The sequence below is a fragment of the Scardinius erythrophthalmus genome (assembly GCF_964197995.2).
Source record: "Scardinius erythrophthalmus genome assembly, chromosome: 17".
NCBI classification, from domain to species: Eukaryota; Metazoa; Chordata; class Actinopteri; order Cypriniformes; family Leuciscidae; genus Scardinius; species Scardinius erythrophthalmus.
The window spans coordinates 17,852,949-17,870,841 of NC_138237.1; the positions used below are offsets into that span (position 1 = coordinate 17,852,949).

General features: G+C 35.4%; 1 protein-coding gene across 1 annotated transcript; it reads left to right on the forward strand.

Annotated features, from left to right (window-relative positions):
• Window positions 1-7,251: 7,251 nt before the first annotated feature.
• Window positions 7,252-15,395, forward strand: pold3 (polymerase (DNA-directed), delta 3, accessory subunit). Its single transcript, XM_081390091.1, has 12 exons — window positions 7,252-7,419; window positions 7,760-7,815; window positions 7,921-8,023; window positions 8,111-8,150; window positions 8,568-8,700; window positions 8,795-9,050; window positions 9,130-9,202; window positions 9,311-9,488; window positions 11,666-11,775; window positions 12,071-12,153; window positions 12,448-12,526; window positions 14,125-15,395. Exons 1-12 carry the CDS (start codon window positions 7,351-7,353, stop codon window positions 14,328-14,330), a joined length of 1,386 nt encoding a protein of 461 aa, XP_081246217.1. The 5' UTR covers window positions 7,252-7,350; the 3' UTR covers window positions 14,331-15,395.
• Window positions 15,396-17,893: the final 2,498 nt, after the last annotated feature.

The window sequence follows — 17,893 nt, forward strand, 5'->3', positions numbered from 1 at the left end:
ACGCCCCTCCCGCGATTGTGATTGACAGCCGTGTTTCAACACAAGACCCGCCCTGAGCGAGCTGTGACAGCTGTCGTCATAGTAGTCCGCCATTGTTGTTATGCTGGAGTAGAATGCATAGACAGTAAAAGAAATGGACACAGCGACCCCATTGGAACTCAGTTGAGACAAGTGAAGCCCGTTTTCAGCGATTTCTTAGCCCTTCCTTTCCTGACGCGCAGACTCAAACCGAGCAAAGCGTTACACGGACCACGTGAGTAACCCGTCTGTCTTCTAGTAGCTGTGCCAAGAGAAATCTGAATCATTCCCTTCCGAATCTTGCAGAGACGGAGAGTGTGATTAGGAGCTGTCCATGAGCTTGGAGCAGGAGCAACTTTTGCTAGGTATTCCGATTAATTATATTGTCATTTTGCCTCCACGTCTCCCCGATTGCCCGCGAGCTTCTCCTCCCGTCCATACGGTAATCTCTCTAGTGTGCGACAGAGAGTCGCGTGGTTATGACGCAATCGTTAGCCTACTTTTACAAAAACTGCTTCTACGGGGCCATAACATAAGCTACAAGGTAATGGAGCATTTTATACATTGTCGTGTTTCTTTAGAAATAAAAAATGGACAAATGGAGTCTTCAAACGCCTCAGATGTAAAGTTATTCGCTGTCAAAGTGACGCCAAAATGAATGGAAGTCAATGGGATTGCTAACGCAAGTGAAGTTCCGCTCAAGATGGCGGCACCCGGCCGACTTCAACTTCCGGTCGACTTCCTTCCCGCTTGGGTAGAATGGCGTCTAAGCGATTGTGGTGTTCAGTTCTTAGATGTAATAAGGAACACAGCAGTCATTTTACTGTTCCGAAATCCGACCCGCTGAAGACCCAGTTTTGTTTTTGAAGGAAATATTCCCAACGATCAATCTAAATGCCATTATGTTTGCGCTAATCATTTCTCACCAGACTGCTTTTTAAACGAGTAGCGTTATCAGTATAAAGCTGGGTTTGCTAAGAGGCTGCTACTGAAAAACGAATCTGTACCAACTATTCGTGTGCCTGCTGCAATTCCAGAAGAAGTAAGTATAACGTTTTATTAACCTGTATATTAATCTTTGCAAATCGCTTGCACTTTATGATGAATGTGGCTAATGTCTACACTCATTACTGCATCGTATGGTTCATTACTGCATGTTTTCTATGTAACAACGTTCTCAAAACAACTTAATCCTATACTGTATAATAATGAACGCGTTATGGTTAATGTGTTATAAAAACTGTACAACAAATTATTAGGTATCTTTCAACTACGTTACTGCTAGAAACAGTCAACACAGAGATAACGTTACGCAATACGCATCATTGAGAAGCCTAACATTTACAAAAATAGTTTTTCAGCATCAATCTGTAAACGAACTAACCTATACATAAGTAAAGCTAAACACAGCGTTTGTATCTCACTATTCTACCGTGCCAGTAACGTTACATACAAAAATAGATCAAAATGACATTACGTTAACGGTTAACCAACCATTCAGAAACGTCCTGTCTGAGCCGTAATGGTCGAACTTCTTCGGGGCCGTCATCTTGTTCAGAGTCCGACTCAGGTTCAAATTGGTATGGTTGAAAAGACGTATCCCCAGAAACTCCCGTTGCCATTATTGTTCCAAAATATAACCTCAACTGTTGTCAAGGCAACGGTCCACGTGCTTTGTTTCAGAACGCCTCACAGAACAGAGGGGCGGGGTGAGCAAAGCTCATTATCATTTAAAGACACATGCACTGAAACGGCGTGCTGAAAACAGAGCTGTTTTTGACCAGGTAAAATTAGTGTTTTCTTACAATACTAATGAGAATTTTTAATTAAAGTATATTACAAACTTTTAATTTAGACCCTAAAGAAACATATTAGCTTGTACAAAAATGGCATTATATGACCCCTTTAAAATTGACCGGAGTTCTCCTTTAAGGGACAGTCTAATACTCTTGTTTTTTCTGAACGAAATGTTGTGAATACTTTTAAATACAGCAAGGCTTGTACAAGCCCTGGCCCCGACAACATTAGCAGCCGCATGCTGACCCTTTGTGCGGATCAATTAGGCTTCATTTTTTATCACATTTTTAACTTGTCTTTGTCCCAACATAGAGTCCCAAACTTATGGAAACAATCAATAATTATTCCCATTGCAAAAAGCAGCCACCCAAAAATTTTGAATTACTATAGACCTGTGGCTCTAACTTCATTAGTTATGAAGTCCTTTGAAAAAATGATAAAGAAAGAACTGCTGGGCAGAATTGAACATCTCCTCGACCCCTTGCAGTTTGCATTTAGAGCCAACAGGGGGGTGCAGGATGCTATAACTCTGCTTAACCTCATATACAAGCACTTAGAAGGTAATAAAAACCATTTCAGACTGCTGTTTGTGGATTTCTTGTCTGCCTTCAACACTATCCAGCCCCATTTATTGGTGCAGAAGCTCATAGAAAATTTTGGGTTGGACTGCAATGCCACACTTGATTTCCTTTCTGAACACAACCTGTGGTCTTTTTTATTCTCTCTGCACTGTTTTTAAAATAAAATCATTATATACTTTTTTTGTCTGTTATATTCCTCACTCTTCCCCCTATTGTGTATCTACAAAAGCCCGCACCTCTTTTGGCCGTTTTTCTTTAACATTTTCTGCTGCCAATGATTGGAACACTTTACAAAAGTCTCTCAAATTAGAATCCATTGTTTCAATCTCTACTTTTAAAGTTTTACTCTCAAATTTACTGACGGACCACTGTACATGTTGATGCTCTTTGCGTACAAAGTCTTATGTATGGTTGCACAAATTCAACTAAATGGCTGTCATAGCATCTATTTGCACATTATCAATATACCCATGTTGGACTATATTATTATCCTACTGCCATTTCTCTTGCACTGCCATTTTATATTTTTAAACTATCAAGTTTTTCATTTTTTATTTTTATACAATGTCTAGTACTTTTTAACTGAATGTGAATGTCTTCTATATTCATGACTGTGTATTTGAATGTTGGTATGTTATGTGTAATTTCATGTCGCCTTGTACCCTGCGCCTTATCTTGGCCAGGTCGCGGTTGCAAATGAGAACTTGTTCTCAACCGATTAACCTGGTTAAATAAAGGTAAAATAAAAATAATAAATAAATAAAATATATATGGTATAAAATTAGCTCCAATCAGGGCAAAAATACTGTATATTTTCTCAAGTTCGAGGATTAAAAACATGTAGCATTTTGCGGTTAGGGTTAGGGTTAACCAAACTGTTTCTGGTCCCCATTGAATTCCATAGTATTTCTTTTTTTCATATGGAAGTCAGTGGGGACCAACAACTGTTTGGTTACCTAAAATATTTTATTTTGTGTTCAAAAGGAGAAATAAACTCAGGTTTAGAACAATTTGAGGGTGAGTAAATTATTACAGATTTTTTACTTTTGGGTGAACAAAAGTATCCCTTTAAAAGTGACAATGATTGAAGTTTTATTTTGAACTGCAGAAGCAAGTGTGCTCAAATAATGTTATTTAAACATGATAATGTATTCTTTGAGCTGTACTAAATGTACATGATTTAATAGCTAAGAAATATATGCATATATGCCTTGCTTATGGATTGGCAATTGACACTGCATATAACACATCTTTAATGCTAAGTAAATAAAAATGAATGTTTGGATGTTATGAACAATGAAAACACTGAATCTCAGACAAGAAAACGGATATCAATGTAACACTTTAATGCCATCTTCTGGTATAAACCTGAATGCCACACAGGATATTTGTAAGATTATTGGCAAGCCATATTCTTTCCTCATCTTTTCACACTAGCTCTATTTCACTGCCTCCAGCCAAAACAATAATAATAATAATAAATGTTTCTTGAGTATATCAAATCAGCATTTCTGAAGGATCATGTGACACTGAAGACTGGAGTAATGATGCTGCTAATTCAGCTTTGCCATCAGAGGAATAAATTACATTTTTAAATGTATTTAAATAGAAAACAATTATTTTAAATTGTAATACCATTTCATAAAATTTTTGTTTTTACTGTATTTTTGATTAAATAAATTCAGCCTTGGTTGAGCATATGAGACTTCTTATAAAAACATAAAAAGATGTAATGTTTCCAAACTTTTGACAGATGCTGTCAAAGTGTGTGTGTCTTAGCATTTGACACTGCCTGTCTTTTGTGGTATTAAACCCAATAACCCAAAACAGTGGTTAGTTTTCATAAATATAGTTGCTCAATATAGAATGTCATGATCAATGATAACACTGAAATTATCAATGTATACATTATCAATTATCAAAAGTAACGCTTTGGTGCCATCTTCTGGCTAAAAACCTACATGTATATGATTTTTGCAAGAATACTGGCAAACCAAAATCCAAAGGTTTGAATATTATTCTGTTGTTCCATTATTATATTGTTATTTGCAGACACCCATCACTAATTAAACTGAATCTGAAAAATGCTATAGTGCAAGAAGATGATGCTCCAAATCATACTTTAAATAATATGGATATTGCATGAAAGATATCCTAAACAAATAATGTAATGTCCCAATGTAACTGATATATATATACTGTGTATAATACTTATATATTTAATTACTAATGATAAATGTACATTGATGATATACTTTTAAAATATTTTTCTAATTTAAAGTTTACATTATTTCACTTTAGTTAAATCTGATTACACTTTTCTGACTTTCTCCTTCTTCTAAATTTCTGTTACATCAACTGTGCTGTATTGTTTGCCAAGTAACTTTTTAAATTTTGCAACAAGAGCCTACATTTCAAATTAAATACATTAAGGAATTTACTGGACATTATTGGAAATGAAATAGTATTTATTGTAGAAATCAGTCTATAATGTCCTGTAAAAAAACAACTAATACAAGGGCCATAACTATAATGTTTGAGTAAAAAAAAAAACATCTATCTGTTTCAAACATCTATTTTTGTCAATTCTTTCTTCCAAACTAAAATTCCAAGTTAGCGTTGTCTACAAAAGTGAACACAATAAAACCATATTGGCATATGCAAGAGTCAAATACAGGGTCTCAGCAATGTCAGGATACTCAAAATTAAGGCACATAAAAATTAAAGCCATCTGGATAAGCATGTGTTTCGGATCAGGTGATGATTTTTTTAAGTTGATAATTTGCTGCAGCCTCAAACACGTGATGGTGTGAATGCCTCTTGCGTTTTGGTATTTTCTGATTACACCAAATAAGATTAAGAACAGTACGTCTATTCATTCTGCTGCATAATTCAATTTTTAACTAAAAGTCTGATTGGAGTGGTTTCAGATGAGTTACTCCTCCTTCTAGAGACACATGGAAAATAAGACCCAGCCTGACCAGAGTACTGAGCAAACGTCTCAGGAGTGCCATCATCCGAAGAAACCAACATGAAACCTCAGAGTATACTTGTCTTGCTTGTCCTTGCCGTCTTAGCATTGCACTGTAAGTTTTGTGTGTTCGCATGTGGTGCTAGAAGTGTTTAAACTGACTTTTACTTTTTATTTAAAGCTTTAAAACTTTACAGTTTATGGAAAAACTTGAACAGCAAAACTCATGGCTAAAACTCATGGATACATGGCTTCTTTTTTATCATTTTGGTAGAATTACAGTGCTAAAACATTTCATTTCTGTCTAAGGCAAAGAGAACGAGGCTGCATCATTTCCCTGGAGCTGTGCAAGTCTCAGTGGAGTTTGCAGACAAGGAGTGTGTCTGCCTTCAGAGCTTTACTTTGGACCCTTAGGCTGTGGCAAGGGATTCTTGTAAGTACTGTTACATTCATATAGCAATAGACTCTTAGAAAAAAGGCCCAATGGGGTTCTCTATTTACCCTATGGGTTCTTGACTCAATTTTAAAGAACACTTTATGCCAAAAAGGGTCTATATAGGATATAGGTTCTAAGTATGTTTACGAGCTTTTTCATTTGTCAAATTTGATGGGTTAGGGTTAATTTGATGAACCTGTATAACAATTTCTTCTAACTATTTCATAGTGTTACTTCAGTTATATCCTTTTTTAAAATACTTGTATTTTTTTCTTCTTCTTTTCAGATGCTGTGTATCACATTTTCTTTGATAATTGAAAATGATGTGGCAGAAGTTCCTCAAAAGTCCACCATGTGAATCCAGTCTTACCTATGATAATTCTGTGTTTTAACTCATCACACGCCTACATATTTAATTTGTAATAATGTACATGAAGAAATGTGTCAGAGATGCCTTAAGGATTGGCCTATTTTAAATGGTTGTGTATATAACACCGATTGTCATCGAATAGCATCAGATGATCAAGGATTTCAAATCATCATGTTAAGAAGAACCTAATAAACTGTTGCATAAAATTGTCTGCATATTTAACAGCAGTACAGCACTGATGTAATAATACAACTAATAAACTACTGTTTAACTCTCTGTGAATTTTCTTTTCTTAGTAATAGTCCTTGAAGACAATTATTACTATAATAATAATAAAAAATAAATAAGTCTGTGGTTGTCAACTGTCAACTTGAACTGAAACCAAAAAGACTACTTATGTGTGTGCACAGGTAATATCATTCATTTGAGAAACTACACTAATGAGTTCAGTTAAATAACTATATCGAGAAAATATTTTATGTTTCTGACAGACTTTTGCTGAAACAGCAAATTAAACTATTTTAAACAATACCATAGAAAAATCTTTACCACGGTAAGCACAGTTTTTGCCAAAATACCAATAACTTTAAATAATTAACATGAAAAGCCTAATAATAATAAATTCTTAAATAAATTTAACTTAACATAAATTATAAAATATAATTAAATTAAATAAAACTATAAATACCTGTCAATAAATTAAAGATAATTTAATAATATAAGCTACAATAAAATCTTAAAACTTATAATAGGCATCACTGTCATACTTAGCCTATAGAACACTGCGTGTTGCATTGTTTATAATAGTAAGCTATTCATAGGCATGACAAACATCCGATATGGATGACAGACATCCGAAAATTTTGTAAGGGTTACAAGAGCTCCTGAAATATTTCATGAACAAAAGTCGCACAAACATAAAAGAAACTGCAAGCAAATTAAATCAGTGCAAACGTACTCGTACTAACACCCTATGATTAAATATGTCGCGTAAGCATGATAAAAAGCTAATGCACATGTTTTGTTGTAAAGTGTGTAGTGGACTACAGTACCTCTGGCTGCTATTGGACGCTCTGGCCCACATGACCGGAAGTAAATAGCAGCAGCAGTTCCCGCTTTTGGCAGCTCTTTCAATCACGTTCACAACTTGTACTAGCAGCAGCCAGTCATTCCGGATATGGATATGGATATGGATGACCTGTATTTAGACAATATTGATGAATTTGTGAATGATCAAAATAAGATCGTAAGTCATTCTTCACAACGAGATCGCTATTGTCATTTGTAAATGTGAATTTTCAGTTGAGATACCAATACACATAACCTACATGTGGATGCTGTGGTTGAGTGCTTGTTTACTTGACTGGCCAGAGTTAGGAACCAATACAAATGATCGACTGATTTTATGACCTTCGGTTCCGTTAACGGGTTGTCTTCAGTGCAGTCTGATTTCAGACAGAATTGTAGTTATGATTCGGTTCTTTTATCGAACCAAGAACTCATAACGTTGCTATGTTATGTTGCATTTAGGTAGCATGAGAAGCATACGACTACAAGTCAGCATTTATATTTTGTTTTTTTTGCAGGTCACCTACAAATGGCTCAGTTTAACTCTTGGAGTCCACGTGAACACAGCAAAACAGTAAGTCCTGTCCTTTCCATTCATGCCACTTTCAATGTATTTAAGCATAAATTTGCTTCTTAATAAAATGTTGGAGTCACTAGTGTTCATATCACTTTGTTGCAGAATGTTGTATCATTACTTGGAGCACAAACGCAGGGAGAGTTCAGGGACTCCCCTTCATGCCACCTACCTTGTATCTGGCAAGTTTGTTGAGAATGGCAGTACGGTAAGGACTGAGATATGATCATTGCTTCAAATGAATTAGCCTAACATTATTTTAAGATCTGCCATGAATATTTCCCTTTCCTTTTAGTGCCATAAAGTGTCAGTAGTACGTGAGGACAAGCTTGACGGTAAGATTATCATATTTGTATCTGTAAATTACAACAAATATCATTTTATAAATTCAATAATTCTTAGCTCAGAAATGTCGCAATCTCCCACATCTCATCTCATCTGGGTTTTTAAAAATTATGTTTTGTGGTAGCTTACATATATTTTAATTGTTTGAGGGGGTGATTTTATATAAAAAAAACATATTAAAATGTTAATAAAAATGATTTTGGGGTGATTTATATTTATATTATTTAAATTTTTATTTCTATTGTTTATATAAAAATTATCAGGAGCAAAATAAAAAGAAATCTTATGTAAATCTGTGTTAGCGGTAACCCAAGTGAAATTTCAGGCCATAAGTGCTTTCATGTAATTTTCTATTAAAATTTTTCAGTTGAAGAGAATTTTTTTTTTTTTGGTTTGTTTTTTCACAGCTGTTAAAGCAAAGATGGATGTGACAATCAGTGTGCATGTCTACAGTGTGCAGAGAGCGGAGCTGAAGGATAGTTCTCCACTTTATAGTACAGATTACGATGCTGTTAAGGAGAACCTAAAGAACAGCAACAAGTAAGTGATCCTCATATAACCTGTATGCATGCATCATATGAGCGATCCCTCCACTAAAGTACTGACACGTCCGATATTTCTCCTCTTTTGTCAGGTACAGCGCCATACGTTGTGCTGCGGCGGTCCCCATGGCATCTGTAGAGCTGCAGAGAGCTCAGGAGGTGGCTTTGGTCCCTCCAGTGGAGAAGGAAATCAATAAACCTCGCTCGAATGAAAACACTTCTGCTACCTCAAAACCTAGTGCTAAGCAGCCAGCAGGCATCATGGGAATGTTTGCAAGCAAAAATGCTTCTAAGAGTCAAGAATCCAGCAAGGAGGTGAAAACAGAGCAGAAAGATGATTCTTCCCTGGTAAGTGTGTAACTCTGTAGTTTAAGGTTGAATACACAAGATTGTGTGTAAAAATGTATAATGGTTTCATATGTCGTAGGTTGAAACCTCAAAAACCAAACCGGCCTCCAAAGCGAACCCTATGAGTAACTTCTTTGGGAAGCCTGCCCAAAGTGAGTGTTTTTTTTTTTGTGTGTGTTTTTTTTTGTCTTCAACTATCAAAAAAACTAAAAAAACCATAACGTACAGCAATAAACAAAACGTTTTCCTTTAAAATTTAGAAAAGGTAGATGAAAAACCCAACAAATGCATCAAAGAGGAGACCAACGGTGACTCTGCAGCATCGACTACTGCAAGTGTGAAACTGTCACAGCCGTCTCCCAAATCTCAGTTTGCCATGAAAGAGGAACAATCTAAGGTGTCCAGTGCTTTGAAAGTTGAATCAAAAGACACTCGGAAGTAAGCTTTACAAGTTTTTTTTCCCCTAAAATGTACATACATACAGACACACACAGCGCTGGAAAAAAATTAACCCTTTAAATGTCTCGCCTAGACAAAAAAATCACTATACAAACTTAAATGGTTGTAAATCAAAAAAATGAGCTTTCAATAAGATTTTATTTGGGCACAGTACCAAACTTTTTCACTAGATGGACAGCCAGCTTCCTTACTGACCATATAAGGGCGTCTCCATTTTCATATATGTTTTGAGTGATCTGTATTTCCATAATTTCATACAATTTATGAAGTATACATCCTATTCAGAAATAGTATGGGTGTTTTGGCAGTATTTGATTTGATTTCAACCTCTAATAAACATAAAAAGAGCACATATGTGTGTTATAGCTTGCTGCCGCTGCGTGCCGCATCACAAATCGAGAATTCATATTTATCTTTATATTTAAAACATTTTCAGACCTTTTTTTTCTCATAAAATTTAATTGGTGTTATCTTTTGAACTCCTGGCATGAAATCAAACTGAGGTTTCTACCAATCTTTCATGATTTTTCATGTTTATTTCCATTTTTTAAAAAAAGGCCTAAACACACCTATTGAATATGAAATATTCTTGTTGCAAATTGATAAATTACTGCTCCTCTGTAATTTATTTTAAAAAACAGCCACCAAATATGAAAACTAGAGATTATAAGCTTTCAAATGATATATATAGTTTGTCAATATTACTTTAGGTTTTTACTAAGATATTGTTGTTCTAAATATATATGGGCAAACGTCCCACCTGTGGGACGGTGACACTTAAGAGACCACTGCAAAATTAGCAATGTCTCTGGATTTACTATTTACTGTATATGTATGGGTTTGAGTAAAGTTAACATTTTTGTTTCTATATTCCTGGAAAAAAACGTGCTTCCTTCTGCTTTGACAATGTTTTACCGCGCAAGACATTGTTCCTTGCCAACAGGTCATGTGTGCGAAGTGGTCAAATTTCCTCCAGAGCAGAGCACGGCTTTCTGAAGATTCTGCTCCACTCGCTAAGTCCGCACACTCAACCCAGAATGCTCTTTGTGACACGCTTTCCTCTCAATAGCAAAATAAACATACAACAAAAATAACAGCGGTGAGAAAACAGCAGTTAAAAAATCATCTGATCTTAGTGATGTGGATATGTCGGATATGTCATTGTCGTGTTTGTTTATAACCTACTACATTATTGCTTTAAAGCCACAAAACTGCTTTGTATTGGCCTACTGTAATTGAGAGACATTTATTCAAGTGTTACAAATAGTACATAGTACAGAGAAATTTAATGAGTGAAGATTTGAACGAATGTCGTTTTACCGCTGAGCGTGAGCAGGTGGATGAGTGGAGCGTTCGCTCGGGCCGTGAGCTCTTGCATAGAGCCGAATATTGAGTGGAGTGTCACACCAGTTTGCTTATATTCTCTGAAATCCACACAGCCAGGCCAATCAAGATGTGGATAGAGGACCACCAGATCAAGAACCAATCTCCAGACCTGAACCCCATTGAAAACCTCTGGAATGTGATCAAGATGAAGATGGAAGGTCACAAGTTGTCAAACAAAACCAAGCTGCTTAAATGTTTGCACCAGGAGTGGCATAAAGTCACCCAAAAGCAATGTGACCGACTGATAGAGAGCATGCCAAGACACATGAAAGCTGTGATTGGAAATCAGGGTTATTCCACCAAATATTGATTTCTTAACACTTCTGAAGTTAAAGCATCATCAGTATTGTGTTGTTTTGCAATATTCTTCAAGGTCTGAAAACATGGCATCTTTTTTTTTTTTTTTGACCAGTTGTCATTTTCTGCAAATAAATGCTCTAAATGACAATGTTTTTTTCTGTTTGTCAGTAGCTTATAGAATAAAATAAAATTAAAATTTTACTCAAACGCATACATATAAATAGTAAATCCAAAGAAACTGCTAATTTTACAGTGGTCTCAATTTTTTCCAGAGCTGTATGTGTGTATAAATTGTGTGTGTGTGTGTAGTAGGCTATATACAAAATAAATATACAGTGTAAACACAGCCATTATTTTGCAAATAATGCTACATTTAAAGGTTTAATCAATTTCCTTAAAGAGTGGATTTTATGGCATGTGTTATATTTGTCCTCAAAAATGTGAACTAAAATATGTTTGTTTTCTTGAAGTAAATCAAAGCGTCCTGAGGTTGTGGACAGTGATGATGAGAAAATGGATAACCAGCAGAAGAAGAGACGGCGTATAAAGAAGCCCCAGCCAGACAGCAGTGATGATGAAGGTACGAAAGAGATAGGGGGAAAACAAGAAGAAGAAAAAAAAAACAGGCTCACGTCATGCTTTGTGGATTTGAATCAATCCAGATGAGGCGTTCTGTGACCCAAAATGAAGAAAAACAAAGAAATAGGTTCTCCCTCTGGGCAGACTGCTGAATAAAATATCAAAATTGTTCTCTGACAAACAAAAGCTAATTGATTACATTCATTGTGTTTCTTCTCTCATTCTCTCTTTTCCTCTGTCTGTATATTTATCTGATGTATGTATGTGATCTGTCTTTTCATCTTTTCCTCTTCCAGTTGTGCCAGATTCTCCACCTGTGCCAACCAGACAGACTCCCAGCCCCAAAAAACAAGTGAAGAGAGAGTCTGTTTCACACCAAGTAAGCATTACCAACACTTTTATTTATTTTATTTCGGTATTTGTTGACCTAGGTTTGCTTGGTTAGCATGGCTATTAAGCTCCTTCTGATAGATAACCAAACTCATTGATGGTCATTCAAAGTTAGCCATTGAATAAAATGTATTTTTTTGCAAGAAAAAAATAATAAAATTGTTAAAAGTGTGCTATTTCCTTGTGACTAACCTGTATTGAAATACAGGTCACATTAATTTACAACACAAACATCTCACTTGTATTTTACACAAAGCAATAACTGTCATTTAATTATGTTTAGGAGAGCTCAGAGGTGAAGAGGAGGAAAAGGAGGCGTGTTTTGAAGGCTCACACATTTGTTGATGAAGACGGTTCCTTTGGTAAGTATAATTCCAGTTGACATTTGATTAGTGATTGACCTGTATGGATTTTTTTGATGGCAGATGCCTATATATGATATATATGATGATTCTGATTCTGTAATCCTGTTATAGTATTTTTCACAAATAACAAAATAGTTAATGAAGCATTAATGAAGGAAGTAAACACTAGCCAACAGTGCACTCAGTAAAGTGGGAAGTTTGTGCTGGACATGGACATCAAGGATTTAAAGTGAGGATACTCATAATTAATTGGGTAACTGTTAAACAACAGTAAGAATATTGACAGATTAATAAGTTAATCGGTTGAAAAAGTAATTTAAGTCATGCTTAAGGTAATTTTACAAGATGTTTTAAAACGTTTGCTGCATGGTTAAAAAAAAAAAAAGTATAATTGTATTTTATTTTGATAACGAACGGGCTGTGATGTCAAGTTAGCAATGCTAGAACTGAGAACTGATGCATTGTGTGTGAGGCGCGTCTGTGTGATCATTTGAATTTTTCCCTTATAACAGCGGAAACAACTTAAAATAATCCATAATTTATGGTCATACAGATAAGAGTAAGACATCATCATCATCTGTAGAGTAGGGATTAAGGTTTTAATGGTATTACTACTCCTACGATACTGCTTATCAATCCGATACTTTAACGGTATTCTTATCTTTTTTTTTTTTTGCTTTTTTTTATACAAAAACAAACAAACAAATGAATAACAAATAAAATTGCTTTATATTCTGAAATTTAAAATAAATATCTATAGCAAAAGAAACGCCAATGTTTGAACAAAACAAATGTAAAACAATTATTTGTAAATGCACCAGTGTGCAGGCATCTATTTACGCCCATTTAAGGCATAAACTGTGTAATTTGGCATTATGCTTACCCTTTTTTTCCTATTTAACCAGGAAGATCCCTTTAAATAGCCGTGAATGTACTAAACCCTCTCCTTTTACAAGCACATTTTATGCGTCCTGAGTCCTGACAGAAACTCTTGAATCATTGAGTAAATCATAAGTTATATGAAAGAAATACAGAGTGCTGACAAACTGTTTGTGCTGAAACTATTTATTCCAGATTATTTTTGTCTTTGTTCATGCGAAGGAAATCTTTGTATTTGAAGACCAAAAGCATAAATGTTTGTGTTTGATTCCTAGAACTTCGAGGCTCTGGTATTATTTTTGTACTTAGCACAGTGTCTAATATTACACATTCCTTAATGCCAGTTTTCGGTTCAGCACAATAACTCTTTGAAGTGTATAACTCTTTTTTTATTGTATGGTGGTAAAAACTCATTGCATATGTTTGTTTGTTTTATTATTTATTTGCTGGTGCATACTTGGTTGACCAGATGAAGGTTTAGAGTTTCCAGTTAGAAATGTGTATGGTTCTAAATGGTATGGTGCTGTCTACAGATGCAGTATTTAAATACATAAGCACAGTAACAATGATATTAATTATGCCACCTAAGGAACTTTCTTTAGGCTAAAATGTATGGCAACATCTCTTGTGAAAAAATAAATTCAAGATATAGTTCACCACATGCTTCTTGACAGTGTCTCTCTGACAATAAATATCAAATGTATCTGTTGTCCTAGTGACCGAGAAGGGTTATGTGAGCGAGTCTTACTCTGAGAGTGAAGAGGAGCCTGAACCCAAAAGTCAAGCCAAGGACTCAAGCTCACTCAAGCAGTCATTTGGAAAAAGGGAGGAAGAGAAAAAAGAAAAGAGTCAGAAGAAGACCTCTGCCTCTAACAAATCTACAAAACAGCCATCCATTATGGGATTTTTCCAGAAGAAATGATTTATTCTTCTTATTCTTTCATGGACCTTTAAAGGAATAGTTCACCTGTAAATGAAAATCGTTGTGAACTACTCACCTTCATGTTGTCCCTAAACACACACACACACATAAATATAATATTTCTCTCTAAACAAGGGACAAAAATAACAAGGGTGAAGAAATAATGACTATTTTCATTTTTGGGTGAACTATATTCCTTTTAAGCACTTAGTTTTCAGCAGTGGCTTTCCTATGAACCACATATGATGCTATAAGGAGGAAGTATATCTTGTGTGTCAATGAAAGGCTCCCCATAGACATTGACACGGAGTAGATTTCTTCTTCTACAAGAACAACATTTATGTACTGACTATCACTTAACTTTACATGCTGGATGTCCTTCCCGAAAGCATATGGCCAACCTCCATTACTTGACTATTTCTTTGCAAATTCATGTTACAAAAGTTTATTTTGTCATTGTCTGGACATTTTTTAGAATGTTGCTGGATAATAAATAAAAGTTTGAAATCATTTTTATTTTTGTTTGTATTAATATTCTTGTAAAAGAAATATTAGTGCTTTAGCCAGAAATTACTCTGACATTAAGGAGTTATTAAGTCCATTAAAAAGCTGCTCAATGGTCAAGAACATGTTTTTCACTTGCTGTCTTGTTTGGTTCCTGTGAGTCGAGTTGTTTTCTCCTCCAAGCTTCATGTTACTAAATGACATCAGTTTCTGGCACCGTAGTTGTGTTGATCTTGGACATTTCCATTTATCAAAACTAAACTTACTGTGTGGAATGGCATGCCTCTGGAAATGCACATCAAAATCAGTCCAAGCTCTTCTGATCCAATGCCACAGACATGAAATTGAGCGTTTTGTGCCAAGACATCATTCCCCATAAACTCACTTTTTTTTCCCCTGAGGAAAGGCTCCTAAACTTAGACCTGAACGGGTATGTGCAACCGAACACAAGAACAGTGTTCTTTATATTGTTGTAAAACATTTGTAATTGTGCTTTCAATCATGAAAACCAGCAAAGTGAGAATTTCTGGCTGTTTTATGTATTAAAATTCAGATTTTGTCACTTTGTGATCATTTGATATGAAAAAAAAAAAGTGTTTTTACACTAATTACCTTATCCAGCTGCATTCTGTGAAGGAAAACAATTTGGTTGTGTTTGTTTTGTGCAGTTAGGTGTTTGCACATTCCCTTAGCTCACCCCGTTTAGGCCTCTTATTTATGTAGAGTGGGGTAAGGTGCCCATTCTGGATACCTTATCAAACAGCCGTTTAAAATGTTGGGTGCCTCGTTGTCTGAGAAAATCCTTTGCTCGATTGCATAGCTGGTGTTGGAAAAATGCACCAATGCTTTTGGCTCGTCGATGCTTCAGGAGAGTGCGGGTAACTGTTTCCAGGTTCACCTTCAGTCTTCAAAGGTACACTTGTTCAGCTACCTGTTTGGATCCTTTTGGTTTCCATGTAAATCACTAATATACACCAATTTCCAGCCTGATTGCCAGTGAGAATACAGGCTGCATTGTTAGATAATTATATCATGATTTACTCACCCTCATGTCATTTTAATGACTTTATTTTTTCTGAAAATAGACAATATTTTTAAAGGAGTTTTTGTCTGTACAATGTACATCAACGGGGTCCATAACAACCATTCTATTTTTTATTTTTATTTTTTCAATTATGAAAAAACAGACATCTTGCATAATATCTTATATGTTCAACAGAAGTCATACAGGTTTGGACCAACATAAGGGTGAGTAAATCATGACAGAACTCAAAAATAAAAAAAAAATTTTTGGGTGAAATATCCCTTTAAGGGCGAGTTTAAGGCTCCGTCATCTGGTGAGATGCTTTTATAAAATATAAGAACTGTTTATTTTCCATAAAATAAGTCGTTATTCCATATATCATTATTTACCACATCCATTTGTGTAACACTTCAGTTTCTCACATCTCCCTATCTTGTTCTGTCCATCCATGAGATTTAACGGTCCTGGCCACCGTACGATTTCAATTAGATTCCTCTTGCATAGCTGCTCAGAAGAATGCATTTTTCAGCCCAGGTGGAATAAATCAATAGACATTTTCAAAATATATCAAGTGAACCCACATTATTAAATTTAAAATGGCCTTGGGCACTCTGCAAAGCCATTAAATATTGTGTTGGGGTGCTTCATTTTTTGCTCCGCTGTCTTTTCTGCTCATATAAAAATGAACATCTGACAAAATCTGTGCTTTCTACAGTGCTTTTGGAGGTTTACTGTTTTTCTATCCTAACTCAGGTATTTGACGAACACTATCCGCTCAATACCGAATATTTAAATCTTAATTAGTTACATATTTACCCATGTGACCCCTCCCTCTTTCCTTTTGCACACTGACCCTGGCTGTGGTTGCAATAATCCACTAAGCATATTCCTCTGAATAACATACACTCAAGATGTTTTGTCATTTTTTAAGATTCTTTTGAGTTTTTTACAGACCCTCATAAAAGTTTATTATGTGTAAAACAATTAATACAGAGAATCTGCATCTCTGAAGATGCCTTTTAAGTGCGGGCAGACCTCGCGGGCACGAGAGAGTCTTGCTTTGTAGATCAACGCCAACAAAACACATCAAACAGCAATAACTCAAACATTCAGCAGTGATTTATTTATCAAATCCCCCTCACTGTTCTCATGCAGAGTTCTTAAAGAATAAATCATTGTGCATTAATTGAAAGCAGATTTTTACACACGCTCGCCTGACTGGATGATATAAGTGCATTTGGCTGAAGGATCACTGTTCTTTGTCAAAACAGGAAAATATGCAGAACATGATTGGAAAAGGCAGAGCATGCATCACCTTTTTTGGGACATGATGTCTTTGGGTTATTTTTAGGGTGTGAGGTGCCTCACATCTGGATTTGTCTTGTTGAAATCAAGCTAAAAAATTGTATTTTGCTGATTACCAAATGGAACCTGTGATCTTTTTGCAAATGTCATTAAATGCATCGAAACAATTCCCATGTGCTACAGTTGGCATGAATCCAAGCCCTGATTATCTCTAAAACACTTCACCTCATCATTCATCATTGTGTCACATTAGTTAAGTGGCCATATGACACCCATCCATCATTGGTTGATGTGGCTTAATTACTGTTTTCCGTGGCAAAGGCTATGCAGTCTGTTCTCACTCAATTTAGTGCCTTTTAGAAGTATACATTTAAGTAATATTCAAAATACTTTCATTTTGGCAGAACTTTAAGCATCTAATACCCTTAAAGTTTCAGTAGGCTAAAGCATTAATCGTAAAGGGATAGTTCACCCAAAAATGAAAATTCTGTCAAACGCATATGACTTCCTTTCTTCCGTGAAACATGAAAAGGAATTATTTATTGAGAATCCAAGCAGCTCTTTTCCATAAAATGAAAGTAAATGATGACCACGGCAGTCATAAGGCATAACAATCTTTTAGTAAATTTCAGTATGTTCCTCTCACAAAAATATCAGAGATTTTGGATTTTAGTGCACATTTATCATGGTGTGACTTTTTGGAGCTCGAGAGCCCATGGTTCCCCATTCA